A 25108-nucleotide genomic window follows, 5' to 3' on the forward strand; every position below is an offset into this window, starting at 1 on the left:
TGGGACCCTGCATTACCTGTGACGGCAACCTGCAGGCAGGCCCCGACTCATGGACCCCCCCACCCATCACCTGTGACGGCAACCTGCAGGCAGGCCGCGACTCATGGACCCCCCACCCATCACCTGACAGCAACCTGCAGGCAGGCCCTGCATCAACCTCCCCCCACCCATCACCTGTGACGGCAACCTGCAGGCAGGCCCTGCCTCATGGTCCCCGACCCATCACCTGTGACGGCAACCTACAGGTAGGTCCCGCCTCATGGTCCCCCCACCCATCACCTGTGAAGGCAACCTGCAGGCAGGCCCGCCTCATGGTCCTCCCACCCATCACCTGTGATGGCAACCTGCAGGCAGACCTTGCATCATGGTACCCCCCACCCATCACCTGTGAGGGCAACCTGCAAGCAGGCCCCCCATATTGGAAACCACCTGCATGATGGATGTTGACACACGTTCACTCCAATGATGGTGTGTGCATGAACCTGCTTGCTGTGCAGTGACCCCACCCTTAACCTCCTCCTCAGCAAATATACAGCAAACAACACAAAAACACACACGTGCCCCACAAGCTTCTGTGTCCCAGCTGATCACACGCCATTGCACACTATCACCATATCCCAACATTCACATCACAAAAGTGTATGTCAAAGTGAGGACCAGCATGCAATGTGACAAAATAATGTAATTTATCCACATTTACAAATACTGACACTGTGACAGAACACAAAGCACCCTAGATATGTGTCACAGAAACAGACATTGCAATGGCGTGTCTTGGTATGAGCATCAATGAGCACACATCACTTGAACCAATAACCCCCTAAACACACAACTGATTTCACATGCTGGTGAAGCTCAAAGCACCACTGCGTCAACCGAATTCGGTGCCAAAATAGCAAACATATCACACTCACATCACTCAGCCAACCCACCACCCTCACAAACAAACAGAGGCTCAATGCACATGCATGCTGCACATGTGAAATGAAATCCCAACACACGGTGCACACTCGAACCACACCCAAACACCCGTACACTTGTCATGCACACCAGACCATGACCCATGCAAATGAATGACAAACATGACACATTCCGGCATGTGTGCACACACATTAACAACATAGGTCATCATAATGGACACAGAACATACTAATGAACCCTCAACGGTGGAAATAAATGTGAAAACACACAGCACTTGTATGAAAGTTCCGAAAATATATTGAAAACCAGTATTCAAAACATAGTCATGTACATAAAATAAACAAATAAAGCATGAAAATAAAAAAACAATGTTCTCAAAAAGAAAAATCCTGTGTCTGCATAAAAAAAGGGCAAACTCCAAAATGAGGTTCATGTCCTAAATGAATATCCAAATAAAAAGAAATCCTTAATGTCATGGGTAACACAAATGGAACAAAATAACAAATCCAACTATGTACAATGAGTATAGGTCCTTTGTCCCAAATGCCTAGAAAAAAACCTTATAAAAACACTCCAACAAATGACTTGTCAAAAATCAACTATATACAAAAAGTGGAGCACAGTCCAAAAACTCAAAAAAAAGGGAAAAACAAATGGAACCTATGCCTAAATAACCATATACAATGGCAACGGGCTAGTCCTTCTCCTCACCATGCTCCCTCATAGTCTCCGCCAGGGTATCACCGAACACTGCGTCCACTTCCCCTAGGCGGGCCTCCGCTTCCCCCTCGAGGGCTTGCAGGGACTCCAACATGCTCCTCTCAAACTCCCTGCAAGTCTCCTTGAGGGCCTCCGCCCGCCTCTCTGCCCTGGCCATGGTGAGTCTTGCCTCCCATGCCCGCTGCTGCTCTGCCCCGATCTGCTGGCCCAAATGCTCCAACATTGAAGACATTCTTGTTGTAAGGTCCACGTTTGCCTCCTGCCTGATGGCCCATACTTAATCCTCTGCTGTTGAAAGCCCCGAGTCCTGTAGCCTCCTACTCCGAGCCTGCTGCTGCCAAATTGACTGGTGCTTGCACCTCAAGGACAGCCTCTGGGATGATGTCAACCCCCGGGGCCATCGTGCACGTGCCCTGCTCCTTGGTGCCTGCTCTTCCTTCATTGCCACAGCTCCTGTCGCCGGCTGGATCAACGTGGTGAGCACATCTCCCGATTAAACTTCGACCCCCGACTCTGGCAGGGATGTGATCTCCACCAGATTTGCCGTCGGGGTTGAGACAGGTTCACAGGGAGCCCTGGTGGTATCTGGGCCGAAGACAGCCGGGAGGACGGCTGATGCACAGAGGAGGAAGACGAGGAGGGGGTCACATAAGTGGCCAGCCCATGGACCCATTGCTAGACCAGGAAATGTGATAGCCAGTTCAAGAGAAGACAGACCTCATTGTGATGTCATGAAAGCCCCCGATTGGAAGTGTGCACCCCATCACGAATGGTGCCTGTACGCCTCACAGGTTCCACCCTGTCCCGAATGGCGACATCAGCAGGTATTGGTGTTTCCGTTTGCATGGAAACATCTGCCACCTGCTGATGGGTCCAGCCTTAGGCATGCCTGCAGGTGCATACTGATGCAGTTGCAGGCCCAGGGGCAGGAATAAGCACAGGAACCTGCATGGAGACCTGTGCTGCCTCTGATCCCTGAGTCTGGACTGCACCAGTCACACTTACGTCATCAACCCCGCCGGGCCCCATGGACTGGCTGATGTGGCCTCCTCCCCGCCAACTAGGATGCCTCCCCACCGTCTTTCATAGTGTCTTGCCCCTGGGCGGGCTCACCTGTCCCTCCCACTCCTGAGGAGTCCTCCACCACCTGTCATGACCCTTGCCCCTGGCCCTCACTGGCAAGTCAGCCTTCCAGTTAGGGCCAGGTCAAAGGCCTTAAAACCTCATCCAAGACTCTCTTGGAGTCAGTCCTGGCGCCTTTGGCGCCAGGATCATAGCCATCATGAAGACCAACATTAGAATGGGACTATTTACTTGGGACTATTTAACTTTGGGGGGTTCAGCCAACATGGAGGCACACACATAGCTCAGTTACAAGGACCTGAGCTATGCGCTCTAGTCTTTTAGGTGTGGCAGGCCTGGGACAACTTTACCTGGACTACTTTGGGTGTGGCAGGCCTGGGACTACTTTACCTGGACTACTTTGGGTGTGGCAGGCCTGGGACTATTTTACCTGGACTACCTCACCCGAGACTATTTAAACCGCACCCAAACAGCAGAACATGCTTTGCGTTATTCTGCTGTGGGCAGCGTAACTCTCACCGCGTCCAGTTCTTTGATGCCAGCTTACCTGAAACCAAGGACCTGCAGAGAGAGAGAAAGAACACTACGAAACTTACCTGGAACAGTATCCTGTCTTAAATCCATCGCTGACTTCAGTTCTACTCACCTGAAGGTACGAACTCCATCATCCGGCACCGCATGCATCCTGGAATACCATAACCTGGAAAGAGGAGAAAGAAAGACAGCATTAGTAAGCGTTTACTCACGTTTCTTCCCGAATGAAGAAAGCCACACAATTCTTACCTGGGTAGTTATCTCCTGGTCAGTATCATTGCTGGAACATTACGGCGAGGAACTTTGCAACCTGCAAGGAGAGAAAAGACACAGTTTAGCAATATAAAAGGCGAAACAGCGGTGCGCATCGCACATTACTCACTGGACAGCATCGCGCACACCGCGCTTTCGCCTACCAGCCCATGCTCATCTTCAAACTGCATGACAACACCAAAATGCCTTTCCATACCTAAAAGGAAAGAAGCAAGACATTATTATTCGAACTAAGAGGAACATAAGACCTGCATATACAGACTGTAAAGCAGCAAACCTACATAGTTGCAGCAGGCCTGGATTCCCACAGGGGGACTTGCACCAGTGAAGTAACTTGGTCGCTGCTCGCCCCCCCCCCCACATCTACGCGCCCCTGCCACGAGGAGCAGGATGGAGAATCCACCTTTTACAATATTAAGGTGAGGAGAAGGCCCAAGGGGGAGGAAGGAGTTGAGGCCAAGGGAGGTGGGAAAACATAAAGACAATCTGGTATTGAATCCAGCTCTCCTATATTGCAGACCCATCTTTAACCAGAGCCTTACCAAGGGACCGGGAGAGGGTTCGAGAGTGCAAATCATCCAACCAAGGCTGGGTGGCGTCCCCGTGGATACCATGTGAGCGTAACACAACCTTCGCCCTCTTGGACCTACCCTCAGCAGCTGCGGCCGTTGATTCGGACGCAGCACCAGCCTCCTCGCTCCCAGAAGATGACAGTACCTGGAAGGACTGGGCCTTGTGTCGGTGCCTGGTGGATGCATCCCTGCTGCCTTGCTCCACAGCGCCTTCCCCGCCCTCTTCTTCCATCGTCGCTGTGGATAGGCAAACAAAGAACACAAACATAAGGGGACTGAACATATGTGTGTTTGGCACAATGCAAATGTACATCAGTGGCATTGTAAAAGTTCACAACTATCATTACCGTCCACTACCCACCGGGAAGTGCTATTCACACACATGCACAATCATGTATGTCATGTGCAACAGACATTCACTTCCATGTACAAGGCAATGTTAGCACATCAAAATTCTGGATCCACCTCACATGCATCATGGGACATTCACATCTCATTCACACACATCACCTGACAATCATGCATCAGGCCATGGAGCTATCACGTCAGAGTGCACTTGAGGACAACTTGGCAGCATGAGTCAATCACACATTGAAATGCTCATGCGTCATACATCCGTGAGTGATGGCCAGTCACACACTCACTTTTCTGATACATGCACATATACACCATGCATGTCCGTGATGTTGCTGAAAGCACACCTGTGGCACACCTCTCACATGTCCCAGTACAGACACATGTATGCAAACATGTGCAGGCCATTACATGCTTGCATACATCACACATTACAACCAAAACACCATTGCTGTCACACATGTTTGAATACACTCACATGCAGCACTGTCTGGGACATGTACACAGACATTTGTACAAGAGGCATGCCAGACATTAGACCAAGAGGATATCATCACTTTTGTCTCCACTTTTGGCCCTGATACAACCAAACTTAAAGGACTTCTGAAAAAATTTTGGCCCTTGGTACAATTAAGCCTGCCAGAAGAGAAAACACCTAGAATGGTGCTAAAACGCTCAAAAAACGTGAAAGACATACTAACGCATGCAAGACTGGAGAAGAAAACACAAAGATCTACACTTTGGAACATGCGGGAAATAAGAGGGCACCACCCCTGCGGCACTTGCACAATCTGTCGTTTTACTAGAAAAATGTCGTCCTTTAAGATTGGCGAAAAAGACTGGGAACTTAGGCAGTTCACCAACTGCAAAACGGCGAATGTAATTTACATCATTGAATGTCCTTGTGGTTTACGCTATGTTGGAAAAACAACTAGACAGATTCACAAAAGGATAGGAGAACATAGATCCCGTATCCGATGTAAATCTGTCGCTGCACCAATGGTACATCATTACATTGAAAACCATCACGGTCCTGATGATATCCTATGGTGGATAGCAGATGTAATACCGAATACGAGTAACACCACCAACTCACTTAACCATAAAGAAGCATGGTGGATTTTTAAATTGAAAAGTACAACCACTGGGCTAAATGAGATAGAGCCCTCGCAGTTCAGCAGATAAAAACCTCTGCTAGAGCTGCTCTCTCCTGCCAAGTTATCATCTCTCCATTCAGGTCTCTTATGTCCCCCCCACCCCCTTTCCTTGAGACCCCCTAATTCAGGGCCCCACCAAACGGTACTTATAGTAGCGACCCACACAGCCCCTGCCAGGCACTCTATTTCCTCCAGGTGCTCCCCATTCACAATACTGTGCCCCCGTGCAATTTGTTTACATCTATATCCAGCCACAGCATATTTCTTCCTTTCCGGTTTTTATTAACATTGTGCCCATCTGCAACTAGCCATTCACACCAGACCAGCACCCAGCCTAACAAGGCTTGTGGCTTACGATAAAAAGAATCGTGATATATTTATATTGACATACCGTACTGCTATGAGCATGAATTTAGACTAGTGTCTCGTGACAATACTTATACATATCAACACTACAGACAACGGGGCCCACACATGCGCGCCCGCGAAAACCAAAAATCAGAACACTATTCCCGGCGCGCATGCGCAGTTAGGGCATTCGTGTACATCCCGGCACCATTACTCATAAGCCTCGACTGAGTGCTCCAGCGGCAGCCTGAAACGAGATGACACTCGCTAGCATGCAGTGAGCCCACACCTACACTTTTAAGGTAAATACTCCTTCTGGACTTGCCTGTTCAGACCATTTTATTGGCACTACTCCTGCTAACGAGGGGCTTGTATTTCGTTCCCCTCAGGTATGTGTGGAAACTAATACCCCTTCAGCCTAAATTACGTGTTCTATGTGCTCACGAGCAGCCATTTCACTGAAACCCTGCACGTTGCCTCCGGAGCTCCACAGCTCAGCCAAAACGTATAAAGGTGAGCGCCTGGGAAAGTTTTTGCCTAAGTCTCAACCTATTTCTGTGCCATGTGTTTTTAATTGCTTTTTAACTGCCATCACGAATTTTCTTACCGAGAACACTATGTTCTCTAATCCCTGCAGTCAACTACAGCCGGAAAACAGAAAAATAAACCACTTGGCATCATAACAAGCCACAGCTTTTCCAGACCAAGGGAACCCTGCAACCCCCAAGGTCAGTCCCGTGTACCCCTTGTCCCTTATTTTTTAGTGGTATATCACAATCATGGATATATTATGTCTTATTTTGAATAAACACGTCCTCGCAACTCAGTCACTAATAGAGATCCCCTGTTTCTCCTTTTAGGGAGACCTACCCCAGGCCCAAGATGAAGGCATCCAGCCGAAACGTCTCAGCGACCAGCACCACTAAATTCCTCCTGGTCCCTACTCTTTTGTAGATCAATATCTAGACGTCGACCACTTGTTAGGTCACCCCCTAGCCTGGCTACACCTACCTAAGAGCTCTCTCATTAAGTGCTTGTGTCTTGGTTGTCATGTATAGACCACACGCTAATCACTTGTCACTAAGGTGATGGTTTCACAGTGTTTCTTCTTAAACACTTCTTTGGCATGTTTTGAAAATTTACCTTGTTGTAAACAGATGTTAAAGGAAAAATCAAGACTAATAATTACTCCCCTTAAAAAACTCTGTATTTTTGAAATGAACTTTTTGTGTATGTTTCTGAATATGTTTCCTTAACAAAGGTTATTTTCCCTCCTCTTTTCTTTTTTATTTTTAAAACAACTATTGGTGCAGTATTATTAATTGCATCTAGCAGCAAAATAAATTAAAAAGCTGTAAAATTACTATCTATTTGTGTCTGATACTTCCTCTGGTACATTCTCACATTTATAGTGCTTGTGTACCTTTTCTGACATAATAAAAACAACCTAGGCCTACTTAAATCATACAATAGGCCCCCTAAAAAAGTTATACGGCAGAACAGCCCCCCTACTGTTGATCAAGGTGCACACTCCAACCATACATAAACATGCACATGCACCATGGTGGACAAGAACACATGGACACTTACCAGTCAACTCCAGATGGAGTTCCAAATCCATGACCTGGGCATACAGCGCTGGGTAGAACCGCTCCAGCACCCGAAAGTTGTCGGTGGTCAACCGATCCCGGCACCTCCCTTGGTTCTCACCAGCCTGGAGGAAGCGCTGAGCCTTGTTGTGGGTCCTGGCCTTGAAGTCCTCCCATTGCTTGTAGACATGGATGTAGTCGCGGGTGCCACCCCCTCTGCGTTGATGGCACCCACGATGTCTGCCCAGATCTTCCTCCGTCCTTCCTTGCCGACTTGAGATGGTCCGTGGAAGAGGGCATCATACTGCCCCAAGCATTGCTCCACCAGGATGTCAATTTCCCTGGCTGAGAAGCTGACAGCCCTCTGCCTCGATGCCAGTGGGTTGCCACTTGCCTAAGATGATGTTGGGTCAGACATGGCAGCCCCAGAGGTAGGTGTGGGTGGGTAAGGTGGTCCTGGGGCTGGGCTGTGGAGCGGTGGTATGTCAGGAGTCTTCTGGATCAGCAGATGTGGTCACAGGTCCAACAACAGGAGCACTGGCAATGGCTGTACAGCAGGCACCAAATTGCAGGGCATGTGGGCAGCAGGCACACAGAGTGGGCTGGCAGCAGCAGATGGCTCGTAGGAAGCAGCTCGGGGCACTTGGAAGCAGGTAAATTGGCTGGTAGGCAGGAGCGTGGGTCTTCCATGTTACTCGCTTGGCCAGCCAGAAACAGAGTGACTCTGCATGTGTGGAAACAGCGCATTAGCGTGGATTTAGAGGAAATGGCCTACGCGAGTAAACTACGTGACACACGCTGGACGTTGGCCGTGGGTGTTAACGTACAGTCAAATCAGTGCGTAGGAGACCATCATATGCTTGTGCTAGCGATAGCCGATGGACGTGTGAACTTCTCCGATTCTAGCGTTACCACATAATCTCTACCCTACAGCGACAGTGCAAGCTTTTTCTTTTGGTGGGGGATTTGCCTCCTCTGCGCCTACATGCGTGCATTTTGATTTTTGATTTTGAGGCTGGAGGTGAGTCGCGTAGCATATTGCATACTTTGGGTGCCCTTGTGTCTCGCGTACCCCCAACCCGATTTTCAATGTCATAATACGCTACGTGTCCTTTGCGTACGTATTTTGTGTGTTGCTGGGTGCCACAGCGTTATGTTTTTACTTTACACGTGGCTTAACGAGGGGTCGCGTACACGTACATTTCGTTTTTGGGGTGCCTGTGCGTTACACAGCCCGTTTATTTTTCCCCAGGGGTTACATTGAGCCTTGCATGAGCACACTGGTACGTTTGACATCCTGTACACTGCCCCCTCACTGAAATTGTCCAGGACAATTGATATCTGTACCTCCCATTGCACAATATCATCAGTGCCATGGGTGAAAGGGCAAAAAGTGGGAAGGGTGGCCAAGGTGGATGTGGCCGATGTGGCCAGGGACATGCAGGGAAAGCTGTGCCCCCCACCCAACAGAGTCAGGGAGATGCAGCTGATACTGACGTCCCCAGCACCCAGGGCCCTGGGGCAGCTATGTCATCTGCTGTCCATACCAGCCAGGGTCAGGAAGCTGCAGGGGCAGCTGCAGCACCCGCCGCCCAGGCTCAGGGTCACACAGCCAGCCCAATTGTGGTCCATGCACAGGTCCACAGGGACCCAGGTGCAGTAGTCCCTGTCTCGAAGGGGAAGGGACTTGGTCGGAAAGTGGCAGCCATCTGCACACAGGTATCGATACTTGCAAGGCAACCTCCTGACCAGACATCATTGGGTGATGCCATGGCCCAGGCCGCCAGTGCTCCAGCCCCTACTTATCCAAGTGGTCCCAGCCTTTCAGGGTCTGCACTGTCTCGCAAGAAGGCAAAGCATGCGCAAAGCATGCAGTAACGGGACAGGCTCCAACCCAAGGCACAGCACAGGAGACCCACACGCAGAGGAAGAGGAGCTTCAGTGATGGGAGCTCAAGAGCCTCGTGGACTACGTCCGGGAACACGAACGTGACATTCTGGTGCGGGCAGGCAGCACACACACGCATGCTCAGCATATGGCTCACTGACTGCGCGTCACTAATCGAATCAACGCCTTGGGCAATGAGAGGCGCGCAGCTTCTTAGGCATTGAAGCGTTGGAATGACCTCCGACGCTGAGCCAAAGAGAAGCTGGGTAGCGCCTACGCCTCTACTCTGGTGACTGGAGGTGGCCCAGCACAAGAGGACAATGAGTTCACTCAACATGAAGAAGTCAGTGATATGATTGATGTGGAGCAGATCCAAGGCGTGGGAGACCTGCCAAATTATGAGGACATGTCTGGTGAGTGGTGATGCATGTGCGTCCATGACATGTGTATGTTGCTTGGATGTATTGTTGTGATTGTCCGGCAGTTCTGCCTGTATTTACATGACTGACATGGGTGGGAATATCAAGGTGGACGGACACGTGCTTGTTGTCCTGTAGACTGCATGCATAAGATGTGCTGCACACCGTGACACTCGTCCTCACCACACATTATCATTCCTTCCATGTCATTCTCTGTGCAGCCTCTCGTGGCCCTCTTCCTGCACCAACCTGTAATGGCGGGTAGCATGTGTTCATCTTCCACTCCACACTCTTCTTCTCTCCTCACATCTTTGACGTCTCTGAGAGGTCACCCTGCCAGGTGCACCTCCTCAGAGGTATTCTTCCTTTCCTCTCATTACCCCTGCAGCTCACTGTCTACAGAGGACTGGTCTTACCTATGGTGGGCTACTGCAATGGACTCTTACTGGATTTTGGTGGTTGAACTCTCTTGCCTCTGCTACTCATCCAGACCAGGACTGCTGGAAGTGTTTTTTTGGGTTGGGTCCAGGGATTGTGTCTCCCTCGGACTGTGATGATGGCACTATCTCCCAGTGGCTACGACTGTTCTTTCCTGAACCCTGTGCATTGCCCACAAGTCCTTAGGTGTCCTGGTGCCAATATCACTTTCACTCCATTTTAACGATTTGCTTACCTGTCATAGTCTTCACTCATCCATTTCACATTCACTCTTGGTCAGTAGCTCCTCATTGCAATTAGTTGGTGGTTGATGTCTGTCTTTGGCTGGATCCTCCCTCTGGTACAGCCTCTCTGGGACAATGTAAATGGAGGTGAACCTTCTCCAGGTATGTAGGCACATCTGATTCTACTTCCTGTGTTGTGCTTACTCTCCTCCTCTCCCTTGCTGGAGTCCATGATGACTGAAATGATGCACTACTAACCTGGCAACAATCTGATCTCTGACAAGGTTCTCTGAGCCTACAGTTTCAGCCATGCACTGCATCCTGACCATCCTCCGCACTTGATGTGTGTTTACTGTATCCCTACAACCCACTACTTCCACTTCACACCAGATGTGTGCATTTGTCCTTCCACTGCCAACAGGCCACAACATTTGCATTACTGGTGACGTATTTATGTTTGAAATTGAGGCCGTTCACATGTTCTGCAATGCCCCTCTCACTTCAAAACCCAGGTATCCCCTTCAACATGCCTACTCACTGGCGTGACGTCAATGTGAACTCGCATCATGGTATCAGTGTGCTTGTCTTCACTCGATTTCGACACCCTAGCATCGTTGCACATTGGGACACTTGTGTATTTTGGTTTTGACAATACAATGTAATCTAAGCTCACAACTAATGTACATGGCTCTGGCACTGTAGTCATCAGGTTCCATCTCATGCCGTTTGGCAGTTCTTGCATGGCTATGCAGCATCTGTGTATTGCACGTCAGGTGCTTGTGTGTGAAGCAGGTGCTATGCACAATGCACTACATGTGTTGTTGAGCCCTTGATCAGACATCCATGGCTGCATTCATAGTTCCCTTCCGTTGCATTTAAACTGCATATGTGTGTGGTTTTTGTGCCAGGAGTAACATGGCAGGTAAATGTGTTGCATGTGAACATTGTGGTAGCTGTGTGTGCGTGTGGGCTATGCAGTTGACATGGGTCTTCATTTCCTTTTCTGTCCATGTGCAGGTGATAAGGCACTTGATGCAGAGGATGGGGAGGAGGTGGTACAGGATACTGAGTGGATACCAACCACCAATGGAGGATGTGGTGTGGTAGCCCATGAAGATCCACTGGTGCTACAGTCCACCCTGGCCCGGACTCAGTCAGACTCCGCCTCTCATGATGCCTTTGGATCTGGTGGTGAACCACACATGGCTTCCTCAACACTGTTGCAGATGAGTGGATCAACTGTGGGTGGTGTTGTGTCTCAAATTTCTGCAGCGGTTGAAGACCCCTCACAGGGCCAGTCAGTGTTGGTACGTCAGTCTGTGGTGGTTACGGATGCAGGGTCACACTCCACAGTATTGGGTCCTGGTCCTTGGACAGCTGATCAAGGGAGGGATGCAGTCCGGCAGCTACAGACAGGCCGATCACATCAAGGGACAGGTTCCCTTGGGCCTGCCAGGTGTGGGGTCCGCCAACGCAGTAGCCGTGTGTCAGCTGGCAATACTGTGTTGGAGCAGTCCATGTATGGTGTTCCTATGAGATGTTGGCTCAGGGCATGGAAAGGGTGGCCAATTCCATGATGCCCCCAGAAAGACGGGTGCAGCTCCAGCTGCAGGCAATGCAGTCCACATGCCGCTCACACAGGCCGCACATGGAGGCCAGCAACAGGAGCCTACGGTCGGAACTCAGGGCTCTGCGGGCATCCCTGTTTGCAGAGGGTCGTGCACACATGAACACCCCGAGGAAAGAGTATAGGTCCCTCAGAATTACACTGACTGCACTTGAGGAAGCCCGCAGTAGAAGGTCTGAACAGCAGATGCAACTGTTGACTCATACCATCACAGACGAACTGCGTGCATCCCGTGAGGTGTTGCATGGGGACCTCCGAGCCATCATGTTGAAGATGCGAGCATATCAGTCCCGCATGGCCGATGCCATGGAGGACCAGGCCAGGGCTATGTGTGGTGAACCTCCCTTAACACTACCACCTTCTAATGCTACACCAGAGGGTGGTGACAACAGCGACAGCCCTCCTAATCTATGTTAGCCATGCGGCCCATGAAACCATGGAGGTTTTTTTTTCTCAACACCCGCACATGGGGGTGTTGACGTGCACCCTGCCGCCCTCCACCCTCATGGGTGGACCCCCGTCCAGCATGGGCTTTTTTGTTGTTGTTTCTTGTCTATTATGCATTTATGTGACAGTTTGTTGCTTTGTGTGGCATCCAAGGGGATCCACTGTAGGTTCCAGCTGGACCCATAGAAGCTTGTCTCGTTGTAAAGACTGGTGGGGGGTGTCTGTACTTCCGCTCTCTATATGGTAGAGGAGAGGCACAGCGGACCCCAGCCAAGATTCTCTATGTGGTAGCAATGGACGAGCAATCAAGGCCTAGCTTCTCAGGAGGTGATGCGGGCTGGTTCTTAAGTACAGTGTAGTCCCCGAACCCCCACAAAGGAATGTCCACACACTGTATTACTGAAAACACAGTCTTTATATAATTTATATTCAAAGGTATGTACACGATCACAATAACGCACTTTGTACTCGGAAGTCAATAATGATAAATATATACAATTCTAAAGTGGTACCACTAATGTTATCGAATCTCATTAAAGTGCATCAACTGTACGGTTAAAATGTCACACAGATTAATAACGAGGAAACCAGCAATAGAGATAGGCAGGAACGTAAGATGGTTGCAACAATAGGCAGAATGCTGGCCCCGTTACCTAGACACAGTTCTGTGTGGAGATCCCCCAACCTGGGCAACCTGTAAAATAAGGATATATCGCACAAGCCCAGTCCATATGTTCAATAGTCGAACTTCTTCCTATTACGGTTTTACCCCCCCCCAATGTACCTGGTGGAGTATAGCTCTCCGACGATGCGTCGACCGATCCTTCTTGAGTGTCTCCCTTTCAGGCGGGAGCCACGGATCGTCGAGAGGTGTCGGGGAACTTGGCGTTCGGTGTCGGGGAATCGACGGCCCTTCTTGAGTGCCCTCCCTTTAAGGCAGGAGTCACGGGTCGTCGAACGTCCGACGGTGAACAGGGTGAACTACGGCAGGGAAGTGGCAGCTTTGTTCCTAGAGGTGCTCGTCGACGACAGAGCGTTGGCATCCTGCAAGGAAGAGGCGTGCGGGGCACCTCGGTGACGATAGTTCTGGACCGCAAAGAGATGATGAAGAACTGTGGCCCAGCAAGGGCGTCGAGTCGTCGGCGTCTCTGTGGTCCTTAGGTGGTGGGAAACCCACCGGTGGATGCTCCTTGGCGCGTCGACGGTCAGGCCTTCTCCAGCGGGTGACGATGCAGACAAGAGCGTCCGATGATCAATTGAAGTTCTTAGGCAAACGGGAACACAGCGGCTCTGGTCGGCTACGGCGGTCGTCGACAGTGGCGGACAACAGTCCGAGTGCTTCTCCTTGGAGTTCCACAGCAGTCCCCGTATCGGGTCGGCAGCCTGTCGAAGGTCTGTCTACCAGGGAGCGTTGGCAAATATCAGCTGTGCACGATGGGCCCTCGTAGCTCAGGAAGAGGGTGCCTTACCAGGTCCTCTCTGGGTCAGTCCTTGGAGGCACAGCAGCTTTCAGATTGTGAAGGAGAGCAACAGCAATTCTTCTCGTCCAGCAGGGCTTCAAGGTGAAGCGTCAATTACTCCAGTTACTCGTCGTAGTGGACTTCAGCTTCTGAACACAATTCCTAGCAGTGAGAGGTCCCCAGATATACTGTTGATCTCCCATTCATTCCGCTGGGTCACACTCAAGCATCCAATCACGACTACGGGCATTCATACAGGCAGGCAGCAAATCAGGCACACGAGGTATTCAGGCCATTCACTTCTCTCCAGACACTCACAACAAGTTATGTGTATTGGGACAAGTACCGAGCCATTCAACACTCCAAGCTGCATTCATACCGGTTCCGGGCAGGGTTGTCTCAGTCATTATGTCAACCACCAGATACTAGACACCCACAACACAGAATGCATATTTGTCACCCACTCTATTCACCCAGGTCCCACCCACAGGAGGTACCCACAACATACATCACCGGGAAGGCTCCAGCCAGTCTGGCCGGGCCTTCACAACAACACCATATATGGCACTTCCACCCAACAGTCAGTCAGGGGGAAGGGACAGAGTCAGGGCTTCCCAGGACTTTGGGAAAACAAGGTAATGGGGAATAGAAAGCAAGAGGCCACAGGGGCCATCTTGTTTTCCATCAGGAATCAACGGATCCCAATGGCAGGGCCGGGGTATCCCAAAATGGAGGATACTCCGTGCACCTGTCAATTTCAGCATGGAGCTGCCACCAGCCCATACCCTGCTCTGCGGGCCACCCACAGGTGCCCAAAAACATACACTAGGGGCACAGGGTTGTACCCCCGCCCATAGGTGCCATAAGGGTATCCCACGGGTCCGTTCACCAAACCAAAAGAGAGAGAGCTGCAGTCCCACATGAACTCCTGTGGGGAAAACACGACAGAACACACGATAAAAAGCAGTAAAGGACAAGGATACGGAGGCCCTGTCCCTCCGATGCATTTCCAGCATCACACTCGTGCTGGTGTTTCTACCTTGGGTCCAGACACATATGCCACTCCTGCTTCCCCTTTCCATGGGCTTGCAAGTAGGGCACCGTGTGACAGTGACTTACACAGAGGCATTGGGCTTCCATTATAGCTGTGAGCAGTCTGAAGTCCGACCTGTGTATACACACCTAGTGGGATTCATGATTGGTTGTCCAGTGCATGGTTAGCATCCCTTTTTGGTTGGACGTTGAGATTCATCCTTTGTTCATGTTCCATCTTCATGCTTTGCCTTGCCTATCTCAATTATTGTTGGCCTTCCGGCAGCGTGTGCTACCCTGCACCCTTCAGTTATCAGGGCCACCCTAAATAATAGAAGGGTGTCATGTGCAAGTAACGACATGTTGAGGCACTTGTGCTATTATGATTGGTCACTGTCAGACATAATCACTATTCTGGCCTGTGTGTCTGGTATGTTGTACTGCCCAATTGGGGTCCCTGTGTACATTGATAGTTTGATGTGTGACAGTGAGTTGTTTATGAACTGGCTCCATTGATTGTTGAGCACTTTGTGACAGTGGAGTTGAGTGATGGCCATTTGATTTACACTTTTGACATTGCATGTCATGGCAAGGTGTGGTGACCAGGTGACATGGAGTGTGGGATGGTTTAGGTGACATAACAGCATTTCGAGGTGTACTTTGCCATGGTGTTTGTGACATGCTACATTTTCCATGTGCTACTTTTGTATACACCAGATTGACTTGGTATAAGTTCTAAGGGATGCACACAATGTGGCACTTCCAAGGACAGGTTCTCAGGGTGGTAAGGTTGGGACAGATGATTGTCCCTTTCTCATCATCGATTGTCACCTGGTATGTGCCAGGGCTGTGTGCACTCTGCAGGGTTTGGAGTTTAGGTGAAAAATTGTGCCACAAGCTGGGTACGGGCAGCCTTGCCACGTGCCCTTTCCCCTCCCATGCGCAGCCGCCGTGCATGTGGTTGGGGATGTGGGGGCACCACCCTTTCCACCGATACGACACGCCGTGTTGCAATATTGTGCAAGACACGTGCTGCCACAATGATCCTGCACACTACTGGTGGTGCATATGGTCGCTCACCACCAGAGTGGTTGAGGGAGCGTAAGCGTGACTTTAGCACCCTGAACGTGCACTCCACTATGGCCCTGGTTGCAGTGTGGGCTGTGTTGTATCTTACCTGGGGTGGTGTGGTGGGGTTTTCCTTATTGGCGTCATCATGTAGGTGCTCAGAGGGTAGGCACTGTCCTCTGTGGAGGTGCGATGTGTTGTGAGTGGTGTGGTTTTTTCTGTGTGAGTCATGCATGCATTCACAGGGCCATTTGTACTCACCAATGAGCCATGTGTTCCCATGCCTCCCAGCTTCCAGGGCATGCTTTAGGGGTGACATTCTGAACATGAAACTGTCATTGGTGGACCCAGGATATTTGGCATATACAGAGGTTATGATTCCTTTGGCATCACATACAACCTGCATGTTGATGGAATGCCAGTGCTTGTGATTGCGATAGATGCGCTGTGTGGCCCTAGGTGGAATTAGGGCCACATGGGTGCAATCAATGACACCAAGCACTTTAGGGAAGTGCGCCACCCCGTAAAAGTACCTTTCTGCGGGTGTTCTGGGCATCTATATGTGCCTGTGGACTGAGGGGCATTCAGTCATGATAGCCAACACCTGGTGTAGGCAGTGTGACTGCGTGGCTTGTGAGATGCCCCCCACAATGGCAGTTGTCCGCTGAAATGACCCTGTGGCCAAAAAATGCAGTACATTGAGCACATTTTCCAAGGGGTTCAGTGCTTGGGAGCACAGGGTGGGTGATGTGAGGTCATCTTCTTACTCCGTGACCAGGTCTAATATGATATGAGGTGGAAACCTATACCTGGCATAGACCTGGTCATCAGGCATCCCAAAAAAGCCGGTCCTAGGTAAAGAACTGAGTGGCCTGGCTATCCTCCTCCTCCTGCGGAGTCCCACGATCACGGCTGCGAAAAATGGTACATTCTTCGTAGCTGTATACGCGCATTGGCTTTTGCGCGCTCTTTTTATGCATTGTTTTTAGTGCGCAGTGACGCTTATGCCTGCTTTCGCATGGCGGAGGGGTTTGCGGATTGGTGTGTCTTGTTCCGCGCGCCAGAGAGCCCTGTTCGATTCCATGAATACGTGTTGTTATCGCGTGTGTGGGTGTTGTGAATATTTTGCTGCGGTACTTCCCACGTAATGCCCACATTTATGCTTGTTGTTCCCCATTCCATGTGTTCCGCCCCCTTTTTAGGTGACTGCGCTAGATGGTATGCGCCTTCGCTGGGCGTCTCGTGCAAGGCGTTTGTGGAGTCTCAGTGACATGTTGGACCTGTGCGCATTCTACGCAAGTCTCGAGTAAGCCACACGCAATGTGTTCCATGAATCAGCAAATGGGCGCTTGCGCGCATTTTGCACGCAAACGCCCGTTATTCCATGCAATTGTATTCCATGAATCGGGCCCTTAATGTCCAATATGCCCACACTTAAATAAAGGACACTGTCGTGTCTACCTTAACTCTAGCCCCTGGTTATTCTATATCAATTTGGCAATAGGGAGTACAGGTTCTGAAGAGAGGCTTAGGTTTGGGATCCTAGAGGTTATTTTGAATCTGCCTTTCCTTCTACACCAATTAACATTCTTAGGTGGCTCAAGCACATGGCTCCTGAATCCCACACATTATCCCAGTGTTTATGTTGGTCTAAGAATGGATGCGGTTGATTCTCTGTCTGGGCACTAGTATACCTGTTCAGACCAGAGATTCCTGACACCTTTACTCAAGGAATTACATTGAATGGTCATTCCTGTAGAGTAACTCCCTTGAGCACCTATGACTATTGACTATTGGGGATTGAATCTATGAAAAATTATGGGAATGACTTTTGATGTATATGACAAAAAAATCAAAGCAAATAAATAAAAGAAACACAGGCCTGTATGTATATGCTGCTGTTGCTCCAACTTTGTTTAATGTACTCTTCCTTTGTATTTGATTGCAAAGTGGCCTGCTGAATTGGAAAGACTCATGTGCACCCCTTCAATTGCTTGGGGAAGGCCTGCTACCATGGTGGGGCGTCACATAAAGGCGAATGCTAGAGAGAGAGAGGCACATTCAGAGATAACACCTTTACCTAAACTATCAATGGCATCTGAAATAATACATCTATACATCTTTAATGTGCTGCAAAATTAATGTTAAAAGCAAGACGAGTGATTCCTCTGTGCCTTTTAAAACCGCTGCTAGAAGTACAATGAACTTACTTTGGCTAATGCATTCAGGATATTCAAATCCCTGCGCTGTACATTTTACAGACAGAGACCTTGGTGTTTGCGTTCTGGCTCCAGAGCTACATTCAAATTCGATCGTTTCACCGTCCACGAAAGATATTTTTTTTCCATGCTTTTTGTTCAACTGCACGTTGTTTTCTTCCATTTTCTCTGGTGCTACTTGACAAGGACCTGTAAAATATTGTTAAAATTGTTAATTCACCAGAAAACAGAAGTGTCAATTGTGGCTCTCAGCAAATACTCTAGAATTAGAATATTCAAATCAGCTTCCTACCCATTGTGAAATCAACACAATTATACTTTTTAAAGCAAGTTGTAATTCTGAGCCCATATTGCATTCTGCTGGCATGAGTAGTGGCATAGGCATTGTTGAAAGAGGTTCTCAGTGGCAACATGTAAGATGTCTAACCAATGGTGCAAACGTGTGGTTTTAAGAAGCAATATGAATTGAATTAGTAACATAAAAATACTATTGACAAAAAGGAAGTTGGCAAGTGAATCAAAATGTATTAATTGAATGCATTGTATCTGAATTCACCAATGTTCATAAATGGTTTTGCAGCTATGAATTTCAACATTATGAGTCTCAGCCTTTTTTTTTAGGTCTGTCGGGGAGAATTTTAGCTTTCTGCTGAATATGTGTTTGTATAGGGGTAATTGTGTCAACTAGCTTTCTGCTGAATATGTGTTTGTATAGGGGTAATTGTGTCAATTAGCTGCCATGTGATGCAGAAGGTAAACGCTCTGCTACAGTGTTGGGCATTTTGTAGAAGCTAGTACAATTGTACAATTGTCAAATGCTGCTTTTAAGAGCTACATGTATTTCCATGATGATTGGCACATAGAGTTGTTTTCCACTTTTGTGCAAATTGATGGATGAAGAATATAATGCTGCTCACAATCAATAACAGTCAGCTTCCCTGTCATGCTGAGAGTTCTTTCCACTGGACCTTTGCATCTCAACTCAAGTCGTTTTGTTATCACCAGAATCATTTTGAAATAGCAAGACATTGCAGACAACATTATTGGTATTGGGGGGGGGCTGGTGTGTGTGTGTGTGTGTGCATGCGTGCGTGCGTGCGTGCACATGCATTGGCATGTCCATTTCATAATTCTTCTGTCCAGTGTGCTATTTACCTGTGTCCTACAAATGTGAACTATAAGATATAATACATGTGCTTTCAGTGAATGCTGGCAAATATAATCATTGGAAAGACAGAAGCAAGCACACAGTCACAGTACTCCCAATAAAAGTCATTAAAACTGTAGAGGAGGAGCCAAGTGCCTCTACTGGAAGTCCCACCCCCATATTGCCTATATGTTGGCAACCGGCAATTATCGACGTGCGCAACACCAGTAATGGTACCTATGTAATGTGTTAAAAGTCAAATTTTGGCTATTGCACTTTAAATAAAAAATAAAAAAAGTAATGGTACCTATACTGCGAAGAGTCCTTGAAACAAGGTTTCCATTGAGAAAACCCTACATGTATCCATGGAGAAATGATATTATTCTGAATGAAGTTCTGGAAGAATCGTGAAGATGAGTGAAAGAGAAGACTGGTGAAGTCACATGAAGTAGAAATGACATACCCAGAAGAGATGCTGAAGGAGAGAATATATAGACCTTATAGAATCTGATGGTGAAGTAAAGAATTGAGCAACATTTCACCAATAAAATGAAGATTGCACGTGCAGAGAGCACTGGAGAAAATGCAAAGGTGTTTCATAATTGTACAGATGCAGTAATGCAAGTAGACTAAGTAATCATGAGGCTGGCTATATGAAGTGAATAGAGTGCAGGCAATGCCACCAATATATAGTGCACTATACAAGTCTGTATAGAATCTGGATGTTTCACGACACATTTGAGAAAACTTGGACCCCATGACTAGAAGGGCTGAAAGTTTGGTGCAGTAGAATAAAACAGCTGAGTCGCTGACTGTGAAGGAAGATTTGAGAAGGCTTGTCCGGCCCGGTGTCAACAGATGGGACCACCAAGAATCTTGTTATCTATTCGAGAAGATACAATGAATGTGAGAAACAATCCAAGCTCCTGTTGAGGTGTAATGGAAAAACACAAGAAGTGCCAGGTTTTATTCATTTAATAATATAAAATGCAACGAAGGAGCTAAAAAACACGGTCTGCTGTCACATGGTCAAGTTGAAAATAGAATTGGGGCGAGCTACACCGAGACCAGAAGATAAGGCCATGCTCACTCTCCCTTTCATTTTCAGGCACAGTGATACTTGCAAGGCCGAGTTCAAAGAACTAATTGAATGGGAGACAGTAGGAGTGATGATAGATGTTGGGCTAATTGGGTGGGGAGGCATGACCAAGCCAACCCTCCGGCACCTGGGGTATCAGCTTGCATGCTGCTAGCGAGTGGAATATTCCAGAAGGGTACAAGCATGGCAACAAATTGTAGAGGGCCATGTAGCACAGAGCCCTATAGTTTGAAAGCCAATGAAACATTGTGTATTTTTATGACATGGAATATGACTTGCACTAGGAGTGGGCTTAGCTGTCCATCTGACCTTAGATACCCAATCACAGTCCAGCCCCCCATAGAAAGTATACATAGATGTTCCCTTTAAGCCTATCACATCCCCTAATAGATTTTCTTGTTTTGCCAGGTAGTATGATGTCACTCATGACGAGGTTTTGCTATAAATATGTGTTTTTTCATGTGAATCATTGAAAGACTTATGACTGTTCGGCATCCATAGATGCCCATTGTACTCCCTGTTTTAGACAATTGCAATTAAAACAGTTGCGTTTTGCCAACTTCCTGAGTTGGTCTGATTATTGATGTATGAGTAAGATCTGCATTCTATCCATCTCAGATACTGTACCTCATCTTAAAGGGCCTACGGGTTCACTTGGTAGCAGAAAGAGGATGGTTCAGGTCTGTCGGTTAGTAGGCTTTTAGTGTTTTCGGAAAATCAGACATCCTCCGCCATTTAGCCAGAGGGTTGCAAAGTTTCCTGTGGAGAGCGGCCGATATAGAACTCTGCAAGAAAATCGATATATGTGGGACACGTCCCTCTTCCACAAAATCCCTCCTGGTTTCCACAGGCGCTGATTGGACCGAAGGTGATGGTGGCTGATTGGAAGAGTGGACGATCCCGATGATCTTGAGTTGAAAGGCGAATGGCGAGTAGATTGAGGGGACTGGCAAGATAAAGGAATGGGGATTGTGGTAAAAGAAAAATAATGGGGGGTTAATTAATATATGACGAGGAGCGTCTAGACGAGGAGTGTCTGTAGAGCCCAGTTTCCTAACTCAAGGAGCATTAGAAGGCTTCATTTCAAAACCCTAGTGGGTATTTAGGCAGCACATGGACAGGGAATATGATAGGGAATGACTCAAACTCCTATTGGAGTATTTTAGGGGAAAGAGATAAAAGTGAAGAGCGCTGAGGAAATATGTGTAAGGTCATCTAGTCTGTCCATGTATTTTGTTTAATGAAAAGAGAAGTGTTGAAGAGCGACAAAGATAGGCTGTGTTGAGTAAGAGATAAAAAGTTATTATCTATCTTTTAGTCATTGTCGGGCAGACTGAACAGGTAGATTGAGATAATTGAGAAGTAGAGGCTTTGACCAGCGACGGGTGGTGCACGCTCATATTTGTTATTTTTCTGAAACGTATTTGTGTAAATCAATGTTAATTATTGACAGTCAATTGAGACTTGTCACAATGGGAGATGTTACTCCGCTGAAGCACATGTGCAAGACACTGCCAAAACACGCACCCAAGCTCAAACAGTATAGTGCGGAATAGGTAAAAAGTACAGCAGACAAAATGTGCATGCCATGGCCACAAGGGGGATCGCTGTTGAAGGCAGTTTTGCAACACATGACCACATACTTGCACACTGTGTACACGGGGAAGAAATTGGAGAAAAGGCTAGCGAGTTTAGAGCTTTGGAAGATGTACCAGGAGGAACAGGAAGACCCGCCTTCTGAGGACTGGGTGCTTAATCAGTGTAGGGAGGAAGGTGCTGAGCCTTCTGTTCCCCTTACCGCACCCACAGTAAAAGGCAGAAGTACAAAAGATGAAGGATTGTATCCATTAAAGGGAATTAAAAGTGGCAACAGGATATAGTAATCCGATATATGAACCACCTGCTTACAAGCAGTGATGACAGTCCGGAGGAAAGTAAGAGAATAGAGGAGATCTTTAAGGTCTTACAAGACAAAGAGGAGAAAAGCAACGACTGAATGTGACCCTAGACATAGAACGAGAGATCAAGAGATGGAAAGGAGAGAAGGATAAAGCTGATGAGGTAATGCTCGTACAGAATGAATGCATGGGTGGACCGATATTGCTCTAGCTCGATGGGAAAAAAATTGAGAAAGTTAGGCAATGGAAGATCAAGACGAATAGGATAGAAAAGACAGGGAACAAGAGAAATGATTGACGGAGGATGAATATAAGAGAAAGAATAGACAGAAACGAGAACAGATAATTTATCAAGAGGAGCAGCAAAATAAGGAAGAAAGGGCAGAGGAACAAAGGAGGTATGACAACATGCAGAGAGCAACCAAAGAACGAGATAAGCATGAAAAGATGAGAGAAGAGGAGGAAGCACAGAGATTGCAGTAACAGGATAAAAGAATGCAAAGTCGAAGGGAAGAAGAAGTGCATAGAGCAAATGAGAGCAGGGAAGAGAAAAGACAAGAAGAGGAAAAGGTTAGACGGGAAGCGAGAAAGCAAAGGGAATTAGACGAAGAAATGGAGCGGAAAAGAAGATAAAGGGAACGCAATATTAATCACATTCAGAAAGAATGAATAGAGCCGAGTGCAGTAATATCATGGAGTCACATAGAGAAGATCCTCCGGTCGCAGGGAGCATCGACAGGGTAATCTAAAGTTACATCAGATGAACATTTCGAGATAGGAAGCATTGGAGATAGGATCGATAAAGCCTATCAAGACATGAGGACAAGAGGTGAATCGGAAAGCAGGGGAAAAGGAGATTGATCTATAGTCACCCAATCACAAGTCAAAGATGGAAGTCTGTTCAGTCTCGAGCATAGAGCCTTGTCCTTAGACAGGCTGACCTTAAATAGGGACAAGAGTCTTACTCATTGGAGACTAGATATGATAGATGAAGACAGAGAAACCTTCTTTGTGGAGGAGGGAGAAAGTGCATGCGGTCCCGAGGGATGTCTGCAGACAGACAAGGAAGTGAGATGGACTGATATAGAGCAGCCTATAGCTAGGATGCCAGATCCCACGGTGTACCCAGCACAGCCTAAAGGACGATTGCATAGTGAGAAGGGAGAGACATTGCCATATGTAAACAGGCTCAGGTCGTTGCCAGGTAGAAGGCAATCAGGAACCATTGTCCGCACTATGGATAGGTAGACAATGGGCCTCATTACAAATCAGGCGGTCCGGAAATAACGGTGGCGGTAAACCCGCCGCCACCGTTGTTTCCGGACCGCCTGATCCCCACTCCTGCAGGCGGGAGGTGATGTTCCCGCCTGGTCTGACCTGGCGGGTTTAACACCGCCCGCCTGCAGGCGGACGAGGAAACACTGGCAGCATTACGAGATGCTGCCGGTGTTTCCATGATCCCCATTGAGTCCTATAGGACTCAATGGGAATGGGGATTAACACCATTCCGCCTCCGTGATTCCCGGAAAACCGGGGTTGTAATGCCCCGGTAATTCCGGGAATCACGGAGGCGGAATGGTAATACGAGTCCGGCGGTAACCAGGCGGTTTTACCGCCTCAGTTACCACCGGACTCGTAATGAGGCCCAATGTCAGCCAATTGCAGATATGGGTTCACACAGTTCCCTTTACTGGAGAAAGGAGGGGCCAGACCACAGTATATTCCCTGGCCACACATGGATAAGGATAATTTCAGATGCAAACTTCCTAGTTTAAGAGTAGAGCGCTCGCTTTGACATTTGTGCCGAGCCTGCCGATGCAAGTTTTGAATCCCGGCACGGACAAATTCAGCCTTTCATCCTCCCGAGGTCGATAAATAAGCACCAAACACCGTGGGTAATAATAACCAGCGCTCAGATGCCTGAGGGTTCGTAGCGCTATATAAATGCATAATTATTATTATAAACGGCTGGGGCGGGGAAATTGATTTATGAGCTAGAAAAGATGAAAGGAGGAAATACTCGGCAATACGGGACATTAAGGGTCTCCTAGCAGCCATTTATGGGGAGAGGGCTGATGACATTTGGACGAGAGCAGGCTACTCAAGTGTCACGGCACATAATACAGCTCATGACGGAGCACCATTTAATAAGTGTAGAGGAGACGTCTGGAGAGCACTCAGAGTACAGTATCCTGGCACGTCAGATATGGATGCAATTATGGCACGTAAGATGAAAGATGATGAAGATCTGCATGCTTACATTCAAAGTATTCAGGAACGCTGGACTTTGGAAACGAGGGAGCCATGGGGGAAACCAGTGCCAGTATTTGACCTCATTCTGTGTCAGGGATTGCCAGAACAGGTACAGAGACAACTTAAGAAACTAGTCGGAATGGAAGCGAAGCCATGGGCAGAGATACAGTTGACTAACGAACATTACTGACAGATGCTACAAGAGAAAAATAGGAAGAAGAAGGATGCTAGAAAACTTGAGGAAGCCAAGTTAGTTCAGAAGAAATTGACAAAATATGCCATCGAAGGGGCAGTATTGACAAGCAGAGAAGGGCTGGGAATGCAGCAAGCAGTGGGTGC

General features: G+C 48.2%; 1 protein-coding gene across 3 annotated transcripts in view; it reads right to left on the reverse strand.

The window, feature by feature from the left end:
- The window catches only part of LOC138537982 (coagulation factor XIII B chain-like), a 1433866-nt gene that overhangs the window by 116925 nt on the left and 1291833 nt on the right, over window positions 1-25108 (reverse strand). For all 3 annotated transcript variants that reach the window (XM_069641496.1, XM_069641495.1, XM_069641494.1), the window contains one exon: window positions 18364-18561. In XM_069641496.1, coding sequence (XP_069497597.1) covers window positions 18364-18561 — 198 coding nt within the window. The remainder of the gene's footprint in view (window positions 1-18363; window positions 18562-25108) is intronic.

Source organism: Ambystoma mexicanum, chromosome 1q (genome assembly GCF_040938575.1).
Source record: "Ambystoma mexicanum isolate Mex_15411 chromosome 1q, UKY_AmexF1_1, whole genome shotgun sequence".
Taxonomy (NCBI): domain Eukaryota; kingdom Metazoa; phylum Chordata; class Amphibia; order Caudata; family Ambystomatidae; genus Ambystoma; species Ambystoma mexicanum.